The following is a 25,069-nucleotide window of genomic DNA, read 5'->3' as shown; positions in this document are numbered from 1 at the left end:
TTTCAAGTCCTTTAGTAAAAAAAAAAGCTAGAGAGATAATTATATATTGGGGGAAAATTATATATGCATTTTATGGTCATGAAAGGGGATGGACAGGCAACCTGCACATCTGTTTATCTGCAGAATAGATACAACAGCAGTGCAAGATTCTGCTCACCCTTCCACCAGTGTGCTTCAACCCTGAACTGTAGGGTTCACTGTAGGGTTAAAGCTCAATACTGAGAGCATATCCTTTTTTCAGTGGGAGACGTAGACACTCAGCACTTCCTAGGATCAGAGCTTACTCCTCAACTCTGTGCTGAGACTTCTAACAAGTTAATGTCAATTGCATCATTGTTAATATGATGAGAGGAAGACCTGTCCATCAGGGAATGGACTAAGACCACCAACTTTTTCACATACAGTCATTGGATGGTAATTACTTTTATCTCTATTGATCTGGGATATGAATTTGAACCATCAGTGGCTTAAAAGGAGAGCGGTTTTGTATCTCATTAGCTACTCTCTGAGGCATCGAAATACATATATTTTAAGAGTTTCCCTCACATTAACTTGAGAGGCAGAAATGGTTCTTTTAATTCATATAGTTATTGATAGGTCAGATAAATGTCTGTAAGCAGGTTTGTCTTGATGAGGCAAAGTCCTTGGAAAAAAATCTCCCTTATTTATTACAGTGTTTCAAATAAATAAAAAGTGGTGATAGTTTATAATTAAGAAAACCCCACAAACAACGGGGAACATTGTTTTTACCTAAACTATAAATCCTTGTATCTTATTTTTTATTAGAAAGATTAGAGCTGAAATGTCAGCTTTCAAGTATTAACTATAAACATCTTTCCATTTGTACTTCTCAATAAAATTGTTTGTTATTTTTACTAGTTACGTCATATTATGGTTGGTAATATTGCTGAACTACAAACTGTTTTAGAACGAACTTATAGATACACTATGCAGTTTAAATCCCACCCTTTCTGCCACTACAGGAAAGATTCTCTTTAATAAGTTTAAATTGTTCAAATACATCAGAAAATACAATTTTTTTCCAGATGAACATGTTTTAGGAACAAGACTGATTTTTTAGGAACAACACACACACACACACAGTAGATTGCCCAATCCACATGACATAATTATTACTTCCAATCAAGCATTGTGTATCATCATCCTGAGATGCAATTAAGTCCAGCTGACTTGCTGAGATTTGAATCTTTGCTCAGTCAGCCATAAAGTTCCTGTGCTTAGACCCATAAAAAATTAATAACTATAATGTGAACATTTAAGAGCATCTGGACGTTACCCATATACTAGCTATAGGCTTATAAAAACCACCTCTTTCTAGCTAGATAGTGTCAATAGTCCTGGAAAAGGAATACAAACAATTTTGGAAAGTAGAACAAACTTTGCAGATTACAAATACCTGTATAACAACACTTCACTCTGATATAGTAGTTTTCACCCATCCATCTCATAACAGTTTACAAAGGAACTAAGTTTCACTGTTTTGTAGATGGGGAAACTGAGGCACAGGAGGTTAAAGTGACTTGCCCAAGACCATAAAACAAACCAGTGGCACAACCAGGCATAGAAGCAGGGGGCTAGAGTTGCTAGCTGCCACTTTAGGCACCAAAGCCCCAGATATAGACGCTACTGCTCCTAGCCCTGCTCAGCTGGTGCCAAACTCTGTAGGCACTTAAACTAAGTTGTTACTGAAGTTTTCACAGTAAAAGTTCCCTACGTGCTAATGTTCCTGCCTCACTCTAGGAATCTGGATGGCTGTCTCTTGCCTAAGACTCAGTGGATTCATGAATCAGGGGAAGACAAGAGTTCCTCTATCTACCTCACCCTCAGGGCCCAATCCACAGGTCCCTTTGTGAATCTAGCCCATGACCTATGCTACATGCTACAAGCTGTCCTTTAAGTGTGAGGACTGGCTAGGAATAATGTGATGCTGTTCATGAAGAAGCAGTAGAAATGTGGCTCTCTGCTTAAGTGATGTATGAACTGTGTGGTCAAATTTTCTGCAGGTATAAATGGCCACAACTCCACTGGCTTGAGTTTTACTCATTTACCCCAGCAGACAACTAGAGCCTGTACAGTCAAGTAGTAAATCTGTTATGGGCTTTGGAGTCCATTTGGATGAAAGGCGCTATAGAATGGAACACATGATCTTTATTATTCTGTTTGATACTGCCATCTTTTACAATTATGTTTCTCGTTTGTTCATAAAATAACAGACTTTTAAAAAATATAGAATGTAATTGGAGTGGGGGGAAATGTGGTGAAAGAAAAATGAGACATCACTGAGACCTGCACTGCGGTAGAGGACTTCTGGCTGACTGTGAATCCTAATGAGAAAGACAGAGTTTGGCCAGCCTCATCTGCAAATGAAACCAGCCAGACTGAAAGTTTGTGCAAGAAAATTCTAGAGCAGGTGACAGCTCTATAAAAGTACAGGAGGATGTCTGTTTCCTGAGCGAAGTCACAAGAATCTCCCAAACAGATGATTAAACTGAACAACTTAGCAAATAAATAAATAAATACAAATACATAATGATAATATTATTAATAATCTAAATTAAATTAATAAAGAGCTAGCTACAAGATATGTTGTGGCAGCATTAGAAACAAGGGGACCAGGATAATGGGAGTAAGTGCAGTAACATTTGAGAGGGTGGACAACAGGAAGAAATTGAAGCCAGCGAGCCTTTGGGCAACCACCACTTAAAGCTTCAATGCAAAAATGATCTTATTATAATTAATAGAGTGCTGTGCTCACTTGGCCCTCTTCCTAAAGCCAGAGAACACCCATATGCAATTATTTTTACTCTCCATTACTTTGGGAAGAATGTTAGCATTTTAGTAGCTACAAGGAAACTTCTATTTTATCTGAAGTGCAGAAGATTTCCTCCCTGCCCCAGGATTTGACTCAGAACCTCCAGAGACAGGAACTATAAATAGAAAGAAACAGTTCCTGGGGGAATATGGTGAACAGCATCATCATCATCATAATCATATGTTGCATTTTTATATGGCTTCTTTCATCTAATGATCTGAAAGCACTTTACAGGCATTAATTAATTAAACCTCACAACGCTCCTGTGAGGAAAGTGTTATCATGATTTTATGTATGGAAAGCTGAGATAAAGAAAGGTTAAAGGAATTGGCAAAAATTACTCAGTGAGTGAACTGGGCTCTAATCCAGAAGCCTCCTGCTCCAACCACTTTCCTTTCCCTAGATGGTACCTACCTTGGAAAGCTGTTGGTCACCAAAGCTTTTTGTTTTAGGGCTTGATCCAACCCCTATTGCAGATAATGGGAGCCTTACCTTTGATTGCAGTGGGATTTAGAGTGAGTCTTCAGAGCAGAAGGTGTGGAGCTAACACTATATATATCTGGTCCCCACGGTGAGATGACAGGAATACTTCCTTCAGTTGAAATTGAGCATTCAGTTTAGAAACTAACGGGTTGAGCAGATGGATGGAAATAAATAGACCAGAATTGTTTTGTTACTTGATGGCATGGCTTCTTACATATGCTCATGCTTATGTTTGTATATGTGTGCTTTTCACAGATATGTGATACTCAGTAGGCATGCTGGGCCAGAAAACTCCTGGCTGGGACTGATTATGAATGAGGTGGATATTAGTCCTCTTTGATTTCTGTGCTCTTCTGCAGTGGAGAATATTTCCCATCTAGTTTTTAGAAGCTTCCAGCTAGCTAAAACTTCCCTGAGTCTGATTTTAAAACAAGTGTCTTACAAAATAAATGAGTGAAAACATCTGTCTACGGATGGCATTTTTTAGAGGAAGGGATAGCTCAGTGGTTTGACTATTGGCCTGCTAAACCCAGGGTTGTGAGTTCAATCCTCAGGGGGGCCACTTAGGGATCTGGGGCAAAAAGTCAGTACTTGGTCTTGCTTGGGGGGCTGGACTCAATGACCTTTCAAGGTCCCTTCCAGTTCTAGGAGATAGGTATAGCTTCTATTATTATATTATAGTGCTCATCCCCATTGTAGCCAAGTGCCAAATGTTATAGATTCAGGGTTAACTGCACGTCTCTTCCCCCACCCCCACACCCCTTTAGACAGAAGGTCTGTCCATTTGTTGGATCAGAAAAAAAAGGTCTGTTTCAGTTCCAGCTCACCTTTTTTATGCCAAAAATCCTTTCATTGAGTCTCTGGAAAACCCAGCCTGAACCAGTATATGCAAACACCCCAGGAGATGGTGCTTTTTTGCAGTTGTTTACAGTCCCAAGAGTAATCACTACCGTCATAAAGTAGAAATAATCCTACATAACCCATGTATAAATTGAATACAATGATCCCCTAAGATACTGCCTGGGGTTGCAATATCTATCACACTAACATTGGCTACATATAAGTCTGCATTTGATGCCATTGGTTTAGTGTGCCTTTTGATCTGATAAAATACTGGGCCTGCTGCTGCTGTCCTGTAGGATAGGTTCTTAGCATTCTCTTTTCCCAAGAGAGATAGTGCCATCTCTATTATAAACACCCCAATATCATTTGAAGTTTTAATTAAATTGTGTGGGCCAGTGTAACAGGGTGCTGGCTAAAAGGCTCTGGCCCAGCCCCTGTTAGCTCAAAGGTGCTGGTTAAGCCACATTGGCTTATTCTGGGGGAAACGATGGCCCTAGAATGTATACATGGGGACAGGAAGTCCTGCCCGGTAGCCCAGGTCCCCCTAGAAGCAAAGGGTTGCTTCAGGTGGAAACGGGTAGGGGTCCTGGAGAAACTACAATGTCTGGTAGTGTTAGGCTGGGACTGGGCCCCACTCTTGGGCATGAAATGGGGTACCCTGAGGGGGGGGTGGATCCCTGGAGAAAGAGAACCCCAGGGTGGGAGGATGTGCCTAGTCCTGGGAACTGAGAAAAAACTTCTAGACAGCAAAGCCCAGAGCGGGGAGACCTGCAGGAAGCATATATGGGGGAGCTGGTCAGTCTGGACCTCCCCCCCGGGGAAGGAAGGGGAGCAGGGGAACACCCCCTGATCCTGCTTTCTGAGGAAGAATCCCCAGATGTACTGGGACGAATGGGGGAAACTGAGGCACAGAAGATTCCCCCCCCCACCCTTCGGTGGGATGAACGCCGACCCCGTCAGTGGGGCAGGAAGGCCCCGAGCCGCAAGGAGAGCTGTGGGAAACTGAGTCATGTGAGGTCCTGTTAGAAGCCAAAATAACCCCCAAACCCCGGCAAGACCCACAGGGGGAGCTGGGGATAGGAGGCCTGCCACACTGTGATTGGTGTAACGACCTGCGAACAGAGATTGGGTGTGGGGGGCACTCCCAGAAAAATGCTCCTTCTGTGGGAAGGGGATGGAGAGACCATCCGAGGTAATGGCTGGGAAGATCCCCGCCCTGAGTAGGGAGGCTTCCCCGGAGAACCCGCCCTCCGGGGGGAGCGGCGGAAGGGCCGAGGGGCCAAGAAGCCGAAGGCGGCCCAGGGGAAGGCCTATAAAGCTAGCAGGAAGGAAGTAGAAGAGGAGGAACAGGAAAGTGGGGGCCTGTTGCTCCCAGCTAGCTGGAAGAGCAAGCTGTTCCCCAAGGGGCTACCTGATTGATACTGAACTGTATATAAGTGGTGGCGGGAAAAGAGAGGGAAAGAAAAGGGCACTGGTGTGATTAAAGAGTGGTCTCCAGCTAATTTGTACGGTGAGCGACGAAGGGCCTGTCTACAGCCAGATTGTAAATGTCCTTGGGCAGGTGCACAGAGTTGCCATGAAGCAGTTTCCTCTGCCCTTCTCTAGCTGCACAAAGAGCTCTGCAGTAGCACTCCTTGTGCTTGTGCAGAGTCAGGCTGGTGCACCACCAGGAGCAATCTTCCTGATTTTAAGGTGTGGCACAGATTACTCTTCCCAGCCCTGTTCACATGGAGAAGCCCGAGGGGAGAGAGCTTGTGATTGCCTCTGTCACAATCTTTGTTGATTCACCTCCTCTTGCAGCATGACTGTATACTGCATGCTATGTGGGGCCATTGCATAAATGTCAGGATCTAGCCCTTTGCAAGTGTTTCTACAAGAGAGTAGGGTGAGAAGGATTTTACGTTAGGGACCAAGCACCAAACTCTGAAGTATGGATATAATTTCATACACCTTACAATGCCTAGTGTACATACACAGTTGAGATGACAATTTCTGTGAGATCCAGTAGACCCACCCCACCTGCATTTGATATCAAAACCTTTTTACTCCATGCAAAGGGGTCAGTAACTTCAGAAAGGTTCTCACATCGCTTAAACACCCGAGGCATAAAGAATTGCTTTTTTACAAGCAACATCCCCGGTGCCCTTGTGAGCATGGAAAGCTAAATAGAGATTTAATCGGGCATGCCTTTTATGCCTCTTGGAATTTGTATAAATACAGATCCACAGGGCTTTCTGACTTGCAGCATGCTGTATGGCTCCAGATCTGATAGTAAGGTATATGCTGGCTCAGTTTCAACACAACACTGGCAAATATGACAAAGACTTTTGGTTAGTATACACATTCCCTTAAATTATGGGAAAACTATATGTCCATATTAAACTGTTCTAGCTATCAGATGCTTAGATAGTCATTACTGTAGTATTTAAGAGCCTCACATCAATAATGGATTTTATTCTCCAACAGCGGTATGAGGTAGGAAAGTATTATCTCCAATGTAAAGATTAAGACCTGAGACACTAGGTTGAATAAGTGAATTTTCCTATATAGCATAGATACCTAATCAGCAGCTATTTCTGTAGTGTCTGAGAGGTTCACAATCCCCCTGGGAGATGGAGAAGTGTTAGTTCCCACCTGTAAAATGGGGACATTAAGGCACAGAGAGTCTCACTTGAGGTCACAGAGGAAGTCTGTAGCAGAACAGGGATTTGAATGCAGTCCCAGGTTATTACCCTACCCAGTGGATCATTCATCCTCCCCTAACTGTGCTCAGGATTTTCTCAATTCTCTCAGGACAAGAGAAATACCTGTCAACTCCATCTACTCCGGACAGATTAGGTGGATTAGATTTCTCCAGCCCACACTTTTCTAAGGCTGACTTACCAATTGCGGACTGTTTCCCTATCTGGAAGACACAAAACACAAGAAGAAACAATCTTGGGCCACCCCCAAGTCTCACTCTTCCCATTCACTTCCAGCATCTCTTCTTTATTTGGAGTATTAACATACAGAAAAGATCAAGCAGGAAACTGATTCCTTTGACACTATACACTCCACAGAGCAACAGCCTCCTCCACTAAAATGGGAAAATAACTAAAATTGTAATTTGGGGACACTGCATCATGTCATCAGCTAAAATACATAAAGACCAACGAGCACAAGAGGATGAACGTAGATTAAAAATGCTAAAAGGTGCTTGTGATTTGGGTTCTACCTTACACATTAAGATGTAGGTGGCAAAAGGTAAATTAGCTCTTTTACAAATATCAGGGATTAAGAGAAAATCAAGTTTGATATACCAGACAGGTATTATATAAGGAGGAGCTAAAGTGATCGGCACTGGTGGTACACAGGTACAATAAAAAAACACACAGATACATTCTATTAAGCACTCCCAGGGGTCCTCTGGAGTTAAATCCTCTATAGGGATAGAAACACTACATATTTTAAGCCACAGTAATAAAATCTTACAATCAGGGCTGCCTCCAGGGTTTTTGCCGCCCCAAGCAGCGGGGAAAAAAAAAATCTGCGATTGCGATCGGCCGCAGCTCCACTGTGCCACTTTCTAATTCGGCGGCAGGTCCTTCCTTCCTTCCTTGCTGCCAAAGAGCCCGACGTGCCACCTCTTCCCCTTGGCCACCCCAAGCACCTGCTTGCTGTGCTGGTGTCTGGAGCCGGCCTTGCTTACAATCCAGACAAACCAGATGATGGCTGCAGCAGTCAGGGTTGTCCCCTGACAGTTTAGATCTGGCTCACGGCTAGAGGCAATGAACAATGGCTAATAGAACAATGGGATCACCTGGTATGGAAAACCCAAAGTTTCTATCAACTCATGTTCTCTGACCTCCTGAATCATAATTTAAAGGGGCCCTACCCTGTTTAGATTTGGCTTTTAGAGCGAAGACAAAGGGAGAATATTGGTCCATTAAGGATGTGCTATAAAAGAAAACACATTAGCTATAAAAAGCATATAATCAGGTACGGCATCAGGACCTGGAGGCAGCCCATGCTATTTTAGAGCCTGCAGCATAAAGCTTTTGCAAAGTCTAGCTGGTCTGATAAGTTTAATCACATTAATTCTTCTTAAAGACTAACAGATTTATTTAGGCATAAGCTTTCGTGGGTAAAAAACCCACTTCTTCAGATGCATGGCATGTATTTTCTGGGGTTTTTACCCACGAAAGCTTATGCTCAAATAAATCTGTTAGGCTTTAAGGTGCCACCAGACTCCTCGTTGCTTTTGTGGATACAGACTGATATGGATACCCCCTGATGATTAATTCTTCTGAAACTCTCCCTCTTTTATGGGTCAGAGACAGACACACTGGAAATAATAATAAAAAAGGACACTGACATCAGAATTCCTAAGAGATATCTGACCATGTCATGCTATCCTGTGGGTCAGACTACAGGCTAACATACTGCTGAGACTCTGCAGGGTCAAAGTGACTGGAGGGAGAGCTTTTCAAAAGTGCTCCCCATTGGCCTACACTCTGCTGCCGTGAAAGTCAATGGTAAAACTCCAATGGTTTCAATGGTAAGACCAATGTTCAATGCTTTTGAAAAAAGGTTTAACGTACTAGACAAAAATCTTTTGACTGCCCAAACCTGCCTGTGGAAAACTTCCTCTGGCAGCCCACTCTCACCCTCAGCAGCCTCTATCCCTTTTAGAAACATCACCAAGAATTTATGTTAGTGTTGCATGGGTAAGATACATTTTCTTTCTTCATGGGTTATAAGTGGTTTTCCCCACACAAAGTCTGTGTCAATCTCAAGAGTCTCATGTAACAGCCGTCCCTAAGCCAGGATTTATTGTAGCTCTGTCCAAATGAAAGAGAATGATTGGCTGCAGCCAGCCCCAGTAAAAACAACTGTCTGGAGTCATGTTTTATCCATCCTAAGTACCTCTTACTTCTGGCCCAGACATACTTAGCCTTGGTCTATGGTGGCGGGGGGAGGGGGGAGATCGATCTAAGATACGCAACTTCAGCTACGAGAATAGCGTAGCTGAAGTTGACGTATCTTAGATCGACTTACCTTGCATCCTCATGGTGCGGGGGCGACTGCCGCTGCTCCCCCGTTGATTCCCCTTCCACCTCTCAGCAGTGGTGGAGTTCCAGGGTCAATGGCTGAGGAATCGGGGATCGATTTATCACGTCTACACTAGACCTGCCCTTAGTGACCTTCAGTGCTCTCAGGCAGAGCTTCCCTTTCCACAGAACCCTGTGCTCTGAAATTATAGCAGAGCTTTCAGGTATCTATCTCCTGCTTCTCCTGGTCCTCATTAACTTCTTCTTTGCCCTCTGAGTGAATAGAGTCTATACCCCACCCCCCTCCAAACACCTGCTTACACAAAGCACAATATCATGCCTTTAACTGTAGCAAGCATAGGCTCCTTTTTGCAGTCCTGCAAAAATTCAGCTTTGGGAATGAGTTTACTACTGCTTTCCTTCAAGCAACAAATAAACATTGAAGTCAATGGCCAAAATTCCCATATTGTTGGATGGTGTATGGTGCATGCTAGGAGTGTATCTTGTCCTATTTGTTACTCATTCATTAATGACCCTTCTTCACAATCCATAAAGAATTCTGACCCAATCCATAAGAACATAAGAATGGCCATACTGGGTCAGACCAAATGTCCATCCAGCCCAGTATCCTGTCTGCTGACAGTGGCCAATGCCAGGTGCCCCAGAGGGAGTGAACCTAACAGGTAATGATCAAGAGATCTCTCTCCTGCCATCCATCTCCACCCTCTGACAAACCGAGGTTAGGGACACCATTCCTTACCCACCCTGGCTAATAGCCATTAATGGACTTAACCTCCATGAATTTATCTATTCTCTTTTAAATCCTGTTATTGTCCTAGCCTTCACAACCTCCTCAGGCAAGGAGTTCCACAGGTTGACTGTGCGCTGTGTGAAGAAGAACTTCCTTTTATTTGTTTTAAACCTGCTGCCTATTAATTTCATTTGGTGTCCCCTAGTTCTTATATTATGGGAACAAGTATATCACTTTTTCTTATTCACTTTCTCCACACCACTCATGATTTTATATACCTCTATCATATAGCCCCTTATTCTCCTCTTTTCCAAGCTGAAAAGTCCTAGCCTCTTTAATCTCTCCTCATATAGGACCTGTTCCAAACCCCTAATCATTTTAGTTGCCCTTCTCTGAACCTTTTCTAATGCCAGTATATCTTTTTTGAGATGATGAGACCACATGTGTATGCAGTATTCAAGATGTGGGCGTACCGTGGATTTATATAAGGGCAATAAAATATTCTCCGTCTTATTCTCTATCCCTTTTTTAATGATTCCTTCAGAGAACTAGCCACAATGACTCCCAAGATCTCTTTCCTGATTAGTTGTAGTTAAATTAGCCCCCATCATATTGTATGTATAGTTGGGGTTATTTTTTCCAGCGTGCATTACTTTACATTTATCCACATTAAATTTCATTTGCCATTTTGTTGCTCAATCACTTAGTTTTGTGAGATCTCTTTGAAGTTCTTCACAGTCTGCTTTGGTCTTAACTATCTTGAGCAGTTTAGTATCATCTGCAAACTTTGCCACCTCACCGTTTACCCCTTTCTCCAGATCATTTATGAATGAGTTGAATAGGATTGGTCCTAGGACTGACCCTCGGGGAACACCATTAGTTACCCCTCTCCATTCTGAAAACTTACCATTTATTTCTACCCTTTGTTCCCTGTCTTTTAACTAGTTCTCAATCCATGAAAGTATCTTCCATTTTATCCCATGACAACTTAATTTACATAAGAGTCTTTGGTGAGGGACCTCGTTTATAATGTTGCAAAGAAATCTCATAGTTCTCTATTCTTTTATTAGGCAATAACTAGTTGAACTCATGGCTCGTGTTTTGCTAATGTTGGACAGTGTGGGACAGATTTTTTTAAAGCTATTTAGGGACATAAAGATGCAGACATGCACATAGTAGCTTTTAAATCATTGACAGCTAGGCACCTAACTTGCTTAGTTACTTTTGAAAATCCCAGTAGGTGCCTAGGTGCATTTTTAGGTGTTTGAATATCTTTGGAGATCTGGCCCTGTGTTACTCTCTCAGCTGAAGTGAGCTTTACTGCTTTGTGTGCAATGACTCTTGAGATTGCTTGTTATTAAGAACATAACAACGGACACTTACCATTGTTCCAAATTTGAAACACATCAAGATCCTGCTCTATTGACGTCAATGGTAAAATTCCCATAGACTTAAATGGGAGTAAAGCCAGAGCCCTAGTGTTATGTGCTTTGGTTATCTTTTGGAAAGATTGCGCCGTATTTATTGTTTCTTTCCTCAACAGTACAAAAATCCACTTTCAGATTTAAGTTAGTTAGAGATGATCCTGACTGGTCAGTGTTTGAACTGTAACCTCTTTGGGAGAGGGGCAGGCTATTTTCATTTCATGTGTATAGGTACATATGAGGCCCTGATCTGTGACTGGGATCTCTAGACGCTAGTGTAATACAAATACATAATGATAATATCTGAAATTGAAAACATGGAGACCTTTGGGCAGCCAGTGGGGTTAACACAATACTTATGGATAAGTTGCTTCACTCTATCTAATTTCCAAAGGGATAATTAGTTGTTTGTTTACCCATCTGACTGTGAATATTCCTGTTTGCGCTATCTTTCTCTTTTGGTTATATCTGAAGGAACTAGGATTCCTCCATTACTGGCTACTGAAGCAGAAACTTGAGCTTGGAAACATTACAATTTTCTAATATTTGTGCAGTGATGGGAATTATATTTCCTGCTAAATTATATATTTGTCCTTTGAAATGCCACATTTATATAAATATATATGAGTAGGACTATGTTTCATTTGCATTTAACCATAGAAGAAACAAAGGGCCAGATCACTTCTACTCCCCCAGCAGAGAAACCTTTTTCCTTTCCCTGCCATTCGTTGGGTCCCTCTTTGGCTGCATAGTAGCAACTGCAGTGTAGATGCAAGGGAGAGTTAAGACAACTCAAAGCTCTGGGAGTATTAACTCTCTCCTGTGTGGAGTTCTGGTGGGTGGGCAGGTGATAGTTCCGTAGATTGCCTGGTCTACTGCTGCTCCTCCTCCTCTTCCCTTCCTGTGAGAGGTGGCACTCCTTTCTGCTCTGGTGACAGGCATGCCACATGTGTTGTTTCATGTTTTCACAGGGAGGGAGCCAAGGATGTAGAGGCTGCTAGATAGATTTATTAGCTAAAAAGAGAGAGGGACAAGGGGGAAAACATAGAGTAACTCCTTTCTTAATGTTGTAGTTTTGTTCCTGAAAAATGCGACTTTATGCGAAACGATGTTAAGCGAATACAATTTCCCCAAAAGAATTAATGTAAATAGGGGGTTCTAGGGGAAACTTTTTTCACCAGACAAAAAAACTATATATATATATTACACACATTCACACACTATAAGTTTTAAACAAACAATTTAATACACAAGCTGCACAATGATGATTGTGAAGCTTGGTTGAGGTGGTGAAGTCAGTGGGTGGAAGAGGGTGGGATATTTCCCAGGGAATGCCTAGCTGCTAAATGATGAGCTAGCATTCGGCTGAGTTCTCAAGGGTTAACACATTGTTGTTAACGTAGCCTCACACTCTACAAGGTGGCACGAATGGAGGGAGGGGAGACAGCATGGCAGACAGAGAGACACACCCTGTGTGTGGGAGAGAAAGAGAGATGCACATTGCCCCTTTAAGTATGCTGACCCCACTCTAAGTACATTGCCTTTAAAAAAATCAGAAAGTTGAGACAGCAGCTGCAGCCAGCAAGCTCTCTCCATCCGGAGCCCCATTCTGTCCCCACCCTGCTGTATATGGAGAAGGGGTAAGCGGGGGGCAGGAATAGGGGGGAGGGAGACACCCTGAGGTTGGCCCCTCTCTTCCCCCTGCACAGCAAGCAGGAGGCTCCCGGGAGCAGCTCCAAGGCAGAGGGCAAGAGCAGCACATAGCAGTGGGGGGAGGCACAGCTGAATTGCCGGCACTTGATAGCCTGCTGGGCAGCTGCCAAACAGGGAACTTAGGGGAGTGGGGAGCTGATACGGGGGCTGCCAGTCCACCCTGGTTCCAAGCCCCCACCACTAGCTCCAACGGGCTGCTCTTCCTGCAAGCTGCGGCTGCCAAACAACGTTATAAGTGAGCATTGTACAACATTAAACAGGCATGTTCCCTAATTGATCAGCAATGAAACAACATTAACCAGGACGACTTTAAGTGAGGAGTTACCGTATGTAGTCTATCATTACATTCCATTTTTCCACAGTTCTAAAAGACATGCTAGTGCAACTCACTAGGACACTTTGCTCCCACTGTTAAGAACTGCATACAGGAAGTCATTTATGGTTAATAAAAAACAACTTTATTGAATGTATTATGTAAGGCTACACATTCTTATTCACTAGTAGATGACAGACTATCTATCTACAGGCATACCTCTTTTATAGAATACTTTTAACACCCACAGCCCACCTTACCAAGAAGTCAAGGATACCATGTTTCATTAAGGATACCATGAATTTTGGCTTAAAGTGACTTTACATTATTTCTTTCTTGTGAGGATTTAAGTTAGTGTAATTTGTTTTTTCTTGAACATGCTGCTTAAGATGTTCCTGCACAAAGCAGTCCTCATCTTAATTACATAGCTGAGATATCTCCATGCTTCTTCTGTATACTCTATCCTCATCACATATGAATTAGCAATTTGTGTTCTGTAAGCAAAAGAGTGCTTTATGGGCCCAAGAAGACACTTCTATTTTATTCTGTCTGGGGTATTATTTAGTTTCCTAGTGGGTTTTCATGATAGTGTGATATAATTATATGAAATCAATACATTTAAAAACAAAATGTTCTTCAGCTGACAAAGGGGAATACCTATGTTATCTATGATAACTGGAACTAATAAAGTTTGTGTTGGTGGCAATACCTGTTCTGCCCGGGTTAGGGCCAGATTCTCAGCTAGTTTAAACTGGCATAGCTCCATATACTTTAAAATCATGGAGCAGGTCCTCAAGGAATCCATTTTGAGGCACTTGGAGGAGAGGAAGGTGATGAGGAACAGTCAACATGGATTCACCAAGGACAAGTCATGCCTGACCAACCTGATTGCCTTCTATGATGAGATAACTGGCTTTGTGGATATGGGGAAAGGGGTAGATGTGATATATCTTGACTTTAGCAAAGCTTTTGATATGGTCTCCCATGGTATTCCACAGGGATGGCTCAGTGGTTTGATCATTGACTTGCTAAATCCAGGATTGTGAGCTCAATCCTTGAGGGGCCATTTAGGGATCTGGGGCAAAAATCTGCCTGGGGATTGTTCCTGCTTTGAGCAGGGGGTTGGATTAGATGACAACCTGCCCTGATATTCTATGAATTTACACAAGCTGAGTATCAAGCTTTGATATTCCAAGAAGATACTGAGTCAAATTCATCCCCAGATAATACCAAGGAGGTCACTGGATTTATACCAGGGAGGAGTTTGGCCTATCGTGTTCCATGAATGATACCTTACCGTACAAAAGCTAGAAGAGAGAAGGATGAGAACTTTTTTTTATGTGCTCGGCGTCTGCAAGAGGTGGAAGAATAGAACCCTTAAGTCATGGATCAAATAATTTTGCAAAAAATATCTGTGCTCATTTCAGTCATCCCATTCTGAGGCAGCACTTTTGAGAGGCAATATTTTGATTCTCGCTTGGTTGCATCAGTGTCTTCCTCTAGTTTAAAATCCACAATCCCTATTTTCCAGCACATGTCCCTGTCTTCACATCCCACACCCCAAGTTAACAGGAGTTCCACATTAAACTTAATGCCTCATGGAAGACTCTGGTGAAGCTCTCTGGCAGGGATTCAAACTGTGGGCTTTGTGTGCTCTATCAGTCCTGTAACAGTCTTTGAATATTTTTTTCTGTGTGCGTGTGTTTTACTTCTAACAGCAACATTTCTCTCCCCCAGTGTCATCCCTTCCTAATAAAAAAAAGATAACTAAAGCAAATGATTATGAGGAATAATGGTCTTGTGGTTAAGGCACTGGATGGAGACTTGGAGATTGGGGTTCACATCACAGACTCACTGCGCAACCTTGGGACAAACACTTAGGCTGAGATTTTCAAAGCTGTCCTAGGGAGTCAACTTTCAATGGAAATTATCCCTAAGATTGCTTTAAAAATCTTACCCTTAGCCTAGGTCTACACTAAGGGGGACAGGGGGATCGATCTAAGTTACACAACTTCAGCTACGTGAATAACATAGCTGAAGTCGACATATTTAAATCTACTCACTGCGGTGTCTTCACTGTGGTAAGTCGACTGCTGCCGCTCCCCCGTCGACTCTGCCTGTGCCTCTTGTGGTGGTGGAGTACAGGAGTCGATGGGAGAGCGCTCAGGGGTCGGTTTATTGTGTCTAGACTAGACGCGATAAATTGACCCCCGTTGGATCGATCACTGCCCGCCCATACGGCGGGTAGTGTAAACATACCCTTAGTCTCTTCATTTTTCAGTTCAGCTGTAAAACGTGGATAGTCCTCTTTTACCTTATAGGGATGTTTTGAAGATAAATATGCTAATGATTTGGATATAGCAAAATACTATGGTTCCTGGACCAGACCATATAAGCTGCTAGATAAATGCAACGTAAGATGTACACAATTTGTAAATGTACAATTTTAAAAACATATATAGTGTACTTAGTAGTTTCTATGAGACTACAGTGTCTGTAAGGAGTAAACACATATTTAAACTCCTGTTTTAGACTAAAATATAGATACCTTTTAAAAAAGTGGACTATTTGCTTCATAGACTATACCAGGCTCTTCAGTACCGTTATGCAGCTCTTTGATTTATAATATTCTATTAGATGTAGCATTGTAGCAAGTTACAGTGGGATCCTTTACTGCACTTATTCAAGAGTATATTAAGGAAATAATATAGGAAAATGCTACAAGTACATAAGTAATCAGTGTTCTAACATTAAATCTACCCTTTTAAACCATAAAGCAACTCAATCAGTCATCATTATAATTTAATGGTCTGAAAGAAGCACCCAGAAGAGTAAACTTCTTGTCTTTCGTTCTTGCAATTTAAAACATTATTTTTCCATAAAAAGGTAATTTAAAAGGACGCAATATCATAACTGTTAGTGGCAAATTGTCATGGGAATTTTGCTGTACAAATCAGAGTTCTCCTACTCCTATTTGCTGCTGTCTATGATGGGAGACTGTCCTAGGCCTCCAGATGAAGGGAACATGGCTGCCTATGCAACATAGTTTTGTTCTTCACTGCCCACTGGGGAGTTTTGTTATAATTCAGCTCTGTGGGGACAGGGAGGCCAGGTTGTCTCTGCTAAAATTACTCTTCTTGGTAGAACATTGCTATCATGGCTTCTTTGCTTAGCCTAAATTGGGACTAAGAGTTAACAGGAAAACATCTAGTAACCAAATGGCCATAGCAGCTTTTGCAGGGTGGGAGGGTCAAGATTGCATTGCTATAAACTTTAGTTTTTCAGTGTCACTTCCGTTTCCTTCTGATTTGTCATGCAATTCGCTGAACATCATGTTTAATAGATTTCAGATTGTGGCAGAGAAAAATCAAATCTGGGGAAAAAACTGCCATATCTTCGTGTTCTGTGCATAAACGTATGTTCAGCACACAGAAACTGGAAGCTTTTGAGTATGTAAATGTCCACGTGAGAAACTAAACAAGCTTCCTGAATTCTAAAGGAAAAAGGATTTATAATGCAGTCTGCATTTGGTGACCACGAATCTTCTGCAGTTGCTTAATTTGAAACATGCAAATAGTCTCATTTACTTCAATGAAATTACTCATGTGATTAAAGTTAAGCATATGTGTGTTTGCAGGATCAGGACCAAAATGGTCAATAGCCATATTCATGCCTTAGAAAAAGATAATAAACCTTAACTGTTCCTCTGGTTACGTGAATAGGATGATGCTTATATCCTCAGACTATAAGGACTCAGATCTACTAGTGCTTCATGCTCGAGCCAGTTGGCTTCCTGCAGCTGATGTGTTTATGATCCATACCCAGGACTTTCTGGAGTAATTAATGTACTGTCTAGAATAAGTGCATGGAGCATCTTTATTCAGCTACAGCACCTCTTTTATAATGGACTAATAATTAGAATATGTTTAACCGCAATACATCTATTTTATATGAAAATAGACTTCATTTAGGAACTGTTTGTAGATAAAGGTGTTGGTGTCAACCATAATACTCCCAGCCAAGATAAAAAGTTCACAGCAGTGGCCTTTGTAAAAATGATTATAACGGCTGCTGTCATATTTAAATACGAATAAAAAGGACATTTTTCTTTGTAAATGCATCTACTAGAAAAAAAAAGATCACAGAACCAGACTCTATCCAATTCCATGCTGATTCAAAATGAACTGAAGGTAACAACTACATTGTTTTAATCAATCTAAGTACCTTTATGGCCCTCAGCACCATAGTATCTATGAGGCCCTCACAAACATGAATAGATTTTTATCCTCACAAAAACCCTGTGAGTAAGGGAGATATTTTCCTGTTTCACAGATGAGGAACTGAGGCACACAAAGATTAAATGACTTTTCCATGGTCACACTGAAAGTCTTTGCTGGAACCAATAATTGAATCCAGGTTTTCTGAATCCCTCCATTGTTCTGTCCACTAAACCAGTCTTCCTATCTTTTATACATATGTGTTATTGGAACGTTGTATGCCAGTGTTAAGAGGTAATAACTCCTCCTTTGCTTGTTTGTAGGGTTTTAGAAAACCGTTAAAGGTTTCCATGCAACAGGGAAATAGCACAGAATACTGAGAAATTAAACTGTGTGCTGTTAACTAGCCTATTGGGTTTATGCTAATATAAAATGTAATAAAAATAGAGGCCACTGTCTCTTTAAGATGAAAGAAAGGAAACTTGTATCTGCTTCCAAGGAATGACTAGCGTGTACTTATCTAATTGACTGTCTATTTTGTCTAGGTGTTGAGGGAAAGCTAAGAGAATGAAGACTCTAAGCCCACAGTGGAAGCATGATATGGCGATGCAGTGCTGGTGCTGAATTGTTCTCTCTGATGGCTCTATGGGAGTGGATAGCACTGAGTCTTCATTGCTGGGTTTTAGCGGTTGCTGCCGTTTCAGATCAGCATGCCACAAGCTCCTTTGACTGGCTCCTCTCTGATAAGGGACCTTTCCATCGCTCACAGGAATACACAGATTTTGTGGACAGAAGTCGACAGGGATTTAGCACAAGATACAAGATTTACAGGTATGAAGCAAAGGGAAGGCAATTACAGAGATTTCATCCTTAGAAGTTATACATACATAATAAGAGTTTGTTTTTTAAGGGAAAGTGTCAGATGTGGGAACAAATTCATAGACGAATTAATTGCTGGAATATATGTAGCGCCATTTTTTCATTATATATTATGGGAATGCTTGCTTATGCTGTTTTTGTCTTGTTATAAGAGATTTTGGTGACTGATAAAGTTGATCTGGAAATAATTGACAGCAGCCATATGTTCCTGAAATTCCTGTGCTCTCTTCTAAAGTAACGTTAACTCCCAATAATATCCTTACACATTAATTTCTCTTCCCTAATTGCTGAGGGACAGATCAGAGCACCCTTGTTCATCCAGAATAGTACCTTGCTTCTCAAGTAGTTCCGCTGATTGAAACCAATGACAAATCATTGACTTCTGTGGGGCCAGGATTTCACCCAGCCTCAGTATTGGTACCTTAAAATGACTCAAAGATTTTAAATATAGGTAGGTCCATGGTTTCAAAAGCAGCTTTTAATTTTGGATTCTTCATTCCTTAGGACCTGACTTTCCACAATGCGGAGCACCCTTAGCTGCTATTGACTGAAGCTGTGGGTGCTCAGCCCTTCTGAATTCAGGCATTTGGTTGGCTTGATAAGGGTTGAATAGACAAAAACAGAGGCACCCAAAATTAGAGGCCTGTTTTTAAAATGCAGGTTTCATTGCAGAATTGATTTTGCTGATTGTCTGCAGCCTGCCAGTCCTCTGTTTTGCTGAGTCAACTAAGAACTACATCCTTCTTGTCACTATGACAAGGTAAACAATTCAAGACGTACATTAACAAATATGTAATCTTTTAAAAAGAAATGGGAAATAGAAGGGAGAATATAATGGGATGGTAGAGAGCCTATGAATAAAGAGAAAGAAGGGGGGGAAAGGGGGCCCATGAAACAAAGGGAAAAGGAGGGAAGTCTGACAGAAGGGACATTTTTCTCTCTTAATGTACTGGATATAGACAAACAGTTTTCCACCAGCCAAGGGAAGGAGGCTTCAACAAATACAGTACAGGCTATCTGTCAGCTTCTCCCATAATGCAGCCCCCCATCTGCACTTAAGCCCATAAAATGGTTTACACAGGTACTTGTTCTGCACAGATTGTTCTGTGGCAGTTTCCAGCTCTTTTGTAAACAGGAAGCAGTGTATTAGAGAAAGGGAAAAGGTTGGTTATTTATTTGCCTGTGTGTTCAGTCAAAATACTGGTAACATGCAATAGGTTTTTTTTAGAATTTTGAAGCTGATACATTTTATATCTTAAAACATCTTCCCTATTTTCCTTTTCTTTGTGCGTGCACCAGAGGGCACTGTGTTGCAGGTCAATTTTGCTGTAGGATCTTCTTCAGCATAAAGAGGAATTAAAAACATTTTGCAATAAAACGTGATTCAGAAATGTGCACTGATAAAGTAGTCCATCTCAACAGAATAGTAGCACTCGATATGTACTGCATTTTAAGAGCCAGCCATCAAAGCCAATAATATAAAATCTGAAAGAATGTATTTTATTTGTATTATTTTCTATTAGTCAACAGTGAACCGACATTATCTTGGTAACAAAATGAAAGAAGTGTATTTTAGTTTAATCCTTTCAGTAAGGTCATGGAGAATGTACTATGTCCAACTACCTTTAGGACTACAAGAAGCTAAGGTTTTTGTGTGTGTGTGTGTGGGGGGGGGGGTTCTTCCCCTCCTCCTCCGAGCCATCATTACAGAAACATTGTCAAGTCTGGCAGATCTGTAATCAGACCTGTCATATTTGTTTAAGTTCGTGGGTGTATTTACATTACTCCATCCCTCAGAAAGCAGGATTCGTGTATATTTCAATACCATGCCTACTCCCCTCCAGAAATGTGCAGGCAGGCAAAACAGAGGGGTAGAACATTAAATTGCTGCTGCTGATCAACAAGAAACAGCGCCCTGTGAATATCAATTCCCCAGATAAGAAACCTAACTGTAAGATTTCCTTATAAGACCACCACCCCCTTAATAAGTTACCCATGTTAAATATGGGGATATACTGTAAAATATTGGAGATTTTTTTTTAAATAAAGGTTGTTTTTAATCCCTATTGATTTTTTATGGACTGTCACAGATAAAGGTATTTGGTGCCTAATTGTTCTCCTCCTGCCTGACAACCGTCTGTATTTCCTGAATGAATGTGACCCTACCATGTCCAGGGTTAAAGGGAGGTGGTGTCAGCTGCCTTCATGTCATCACATCCACATCAGCCCCAAAAGGCTCTCCAGGGGCTTGCTGATGATGGCTGAGGAGGGGATGAAATGGGCTGAGAGAATGAATTATTTTATGTATGATTCCCTTCTATGCTGGAACCTTTCTTATTGAGGAGGTTGTGGGAGCATTGCTGGCTGGCATAGTCCTTATAACACAGCAGTGATGGAATAGGTGGAGTAATTCAGGGCAAATAGTTTGAAGTGTTCCTTGTGAAGTTCATTTCTGGCCAGAGTCCTGCTAGCATATAGGGAGTAGGAGCAGAGACTAAAAGTCAACCTCTATTTTGGAAGGTAGGTTTCTTCACTGCAGGGACAGAACAAGCTGCAGCAGGCAGCAGCTCACTTCCTGTCTCTGCAGTCTAGAGCCCCACCAGCCAATATGGAAAGTGACCCATTTGGTCTCTAGAGCCACATCCCACATCCTTACCCAACAACTGCTCTACTCAGTTATTGTCTAATCAGCACAGAGTGACCAGACGTCCCGATATCGAGCAGTTTGTTCGGTTGGGGGGGTAGTTCTTTCTTTGGCGGCAAGACTTATTACCCTCAGCGACTCAAGACCCTCCGCCGAAGTGCCACTGAAGACCCAGACGGGTGACTGTAACAATTGAAAAGGCGCTCCCCCTGTGGCGGTCCCGATATTTTGGAATTCTCATCTGGTCACCCTAAATCAGCAACAGCCTAAAGCTGACTACATATAAATAAAATAATCATAGTAAAAGTGTTCAGCTGCTAGAAACCTGCATTCTGTGATATATTTGAACTACTGTTCAAAAATGTATTGTTGATGGTGCCCTTTTTTCTTGTGGATAGTGTTTGACCAGGAGGAGAGCACAACATATGATTTTTGTTTTCCAAAATCAGAAAAAATATGCTATGACTAAAATTCTGTTCTCTTTTTCCATGGAATATTTTTGCTTTAGCAGCCTCAGGAGATGCAATGAGAATTTAGAATAAATAAAAACTCAGTTAAATAATTGATTTCCACATTTTTGTATTTCAGGGTAGTATTTTCTATTACAATCATGTTCAGAATAAAAAGAGATCATTCATTTTATCTTGTTGTTGATCTTTAAATAAATCCATTTAATGCATATTTACAGAAACAGTAAAATGCTAGAGAGTAAAGACCTGATCCTGTACCATTAAAACCAATGGAAGTTTTGCCATTGATTTGAATGGGAGCAGGATCATGCCCTAAATGCCCACAAAAATACAGAATTATTAAAAGCAGGACAAAATGATAGACCACTGAAGTGTCGAATACCAAGAAGAATGGAATTTTACTATGACTAGTGCTATAAGCTTGATGACTGTGCTGAATGGGAGAGCTCTGTAGGAGCATTTTGTGGCTGTCTGATAACTATTGCCTGAAAACAGTGTTATACAATTGAACTCAAGAATATTCATTGACTAAGAATCTCCAGTTGTCATTAGACAAGTTTGATGGTTTTCAAACAAATCTTTCTCATGTCAGAGAATAGATCAATTTTAGATGTTTTGTCTAAGCACGTCTGTCTAGATAAGTCTAAGCACACAATATGATCTAACTTCCTTGAGTTTCCATTACTTTAATTTTCATCATCCACCGGGTTCCCAAACTACATAACCTGCCTACATTTTAGAAAGTCATGCTCTGGGCTAAAACACTTATCAAAATCTCCAGACCCATACATTCTAAATTCAATAGGTACAAACACCAAGATTCTATGCTGATATTCCTAATTTTGTTTGTATGTCCATGTAGTAAAGAGAGAATGAATCATGTTGCACAATCACTCTCTTGTCACTATAAATGAGCATTCACCTTGCTATGAAAGTTACTGGCTGGTATAAATCATAGAGATAAAGCCAAAGGTTGGTACTGTGTGAGTGGTGCATATTAACTGAATCCATTTTTTATAGAAGGTTCCTAACCTAAGCAGAACAGGCACATTTCTGAAGGAAAAAGATGTAATTTCTACCAACTCCTTATTTAGCTTTCAGAGAGTATAGCGGCCAGTGAAAATAAAACAGGTACGTAAAGTAGGGAAGAACAGTGTTAGTGCTTGGCTAGTTGTTATATTTTAGTCCATTAACTAAGGATCAGTGTGTGTGTGTGTACCTACATCGGCAAGTGATCTGATTCTGCAAAAGTACAGAGTGCTTTCAACTCCTTCAACAATAGGACAGGGCTGGAATCTAGCACACATGTAATTCTCTGTATTCCCGTTGGTTATGGGAACCAGAGAACAATACAGTATTACAACTAATGTTCTAGACTGTGCCACTAAAAAGTACCCTATATACTTGATCATAAGTTTGTTTATAAGCCAACCCCCCCCAAGATGGATAAGTAAAAATGGAAATTTTTTATGACCCGTTCATAAGCCGACCCTATAATTCAGGGGTCAGCAAACTTTGGCTCCCGGGCCATCAGGATAAGCCGCTGGTGGGCCGAGATGGTTTGTTTACCTCAAGCGTCCGCAGGCACAGAGGTAAACCTAAGTAAACAAGGTGTCCTGGCATGCCAGCTGCTTACCCTGATGGACCAGGACAGCAACTAGTGGGGAAATTTTTTGTGGGGGAGAAACTGGGGGTCAGGGGAGTAACCCCTATGACCACCCCTAGCCCGGGACCCCCACATTCTCCCCATCCCATCCCATCCCTTCCCACCTTATCTGGGAAGGGCAAGGGAAGGATGTCTCTTGCCTGGCTGGTGCTGCTCTGGCAGGCTGGGCAGTGCAGCCGCAGCCTGCTCCGGCGGGCCAGACCAGGTGGTGCAGCTGCAGCATGTTCCAGCGGGCTGGGCTGGGCCGGGCTTCATGGCTGCAGCCTGCTCTGGGGGGCAGGGCCGAGCAGCACAGCTGCAGCCTGCCAGCTGGAGCTGCAGCTGCTCCAGTGGCTGTGGGGAGAGCAGCGTGGCCAGAAGCAGAGAGACTCTGTCCCTGCCTCTTTCCTTCTGGCTGTGCTGCCCCTCCTTGCTCTCTCTGTTGGGGGTGGGGCTGTGTCCCACCTCTCCCTTTCTATACCCGTTCATAAGCCGACCCCCTTCTCTGGTACTTCCCTTTTTTACTAAAAAAATTAGCTTATGAACGAGTATATACGGTAGTCATTTTCTTCACTGCAGAATGATATGCCCTATAATTTCCAATAGGAAGTTCCACACATGCCATGGACAAATTTAACTACTGCAGTCAGAGAATCTTTAGTTTTTTTGTGTCATTTACTACAATTAAGCTACAGACAGAGCTGTGTAGAAAAGCACCTGGACTGATTCTTGAGAAGTGTGCTGGCCTCTAAATTAGCTGGATTGCTGTACTGATATTTTATGGAATATTCTCTCTGTGTTGAATAAAAGTTAAAAATTTTGTTAAGGAATTTCAAGTTTGTGCTTTATTATTGTATACTCACATAATACACAGTGTTACTTATGCAAATCAGCAGGCAGGGAAGAGGGATCTAAAACAAAACAAAAGGAGACTAGAGAAATGCCAGGGATGGAAAGAGTGATTGGGAAATTGGGAAAGCAGGTGTAAAGGTAATTCTTTCTTGTATTGTTTAGAACATTATAACTATGTATTATGGACCTGACTGCACACTTGCCTGTGTGATATAGAGCTCCTTGCTAGATTGAGTAGGAATCTGTGTGATTTTTTTACTGTAATCTGATGGTTTCCTTCCAAAATTTGTGATGTACCGGCAAGGATTATTTCCTCTTTTTCTTTTCTACTTATTGCACAAGGCTTTATTCTGATAATGTAATGACAGATAATTTAGTCAGAAGAATAATAATTTAAAATATGAATTAACTTGTTAAACTGAGCAGTGACTAAAACTGTGTAAACCTATCAAATGAGCAATAGAAATTCACAGACAATTTTGGCCAAAAAAAAAAATACTGAGTTTCTCACAAACCTGTAGAATTCTATGCAACATGAAATAACATCCTATTTTTTAAATGCTCTTTTCTAATGAAGATGTTCTGTTTCTTTGTTTTTGGGTCAGGGACGCAATTAAGGAATAAAAAAATAATGTTTTATACCGAACAAATACTTCCATGGTAAAGAATACTGCTTTATCTGATATACTCTAAATTCATTTCTACCCTACAACTTAAAGTAAACAACATTAAGAGCCCGATTATGCAGTTGTTAGTAATGTTCTTGAGCACTTGCTCATACAGGTAGTCCCCACTGAAGTCAAATGTAGTATTGGGGACTGTGCCTTCAAAAGCTGAGCTTCCCAAACAGAGAGTGTGCAGGGTGCTGTGAAGCTCTTGTTATGCCCAGTGAGTTGGAAAGGGACACAGAATAAAGCAGATGTCTTGAAAGCTCCTTAAACAGTGAGTGATCACTCAACTACACAACTAGCA

The 25,069-nt window shown here is 41.5% G+C and overlaps 1 protein-coding gene across 6 annotated transcripts in view; it reads left to right on the top strand.

Annotated features, from left to right (window-relative positions):
• BRINP3 (BMP/retinoic acid inducible neural specific 3) overlaps window positions 1–25,069 on the top strand; it is a 331,852-nt gene that overhangs the window by 6,733 nt on the left and 300,050 nt on the right. For 4 of the 6 annotated variants that reach the window (XM_039486613.1, XM_039486610.1, XM_039486609.1 and 1 more), the window contains exon 2: window positions 18,153–18,438. In XM_039486613.1, the coding sequence (XP_039342547.1) occupies window positions 18,203–18,438 (236 nt within the window). In that variant the 5' untranslated portion in view covers window positions 18,153–18,202. Of the gene's footprint in view, window positions 1–17,518; window positions 17,581–18,152; window positions 18,439–19,208; window positions 19,247–25,069 lie in introns of those variants that run through there. The other 2 variants (XM_039486611.1, XM_039486614.1) reach the window with 2 other exon arrangements.

The sequence above is a fragment of the Mauremys reevesii genome, linkage group 8, assembly GCF_016161935.1.
Source record: "Mauremys reevesii isolate NIE-2019 linkage group 8, ASM1616193v1, whole genome shotgun sequence".
Lineage (NCBI taxonomy): Eukaryota > Metazoa > Chordata > Testudines > Geoemydidae > Mauremys > Mauremys reevesii.
This window is presented reverse-complemented; position numbering and strand designations above follow the sequence as displayed.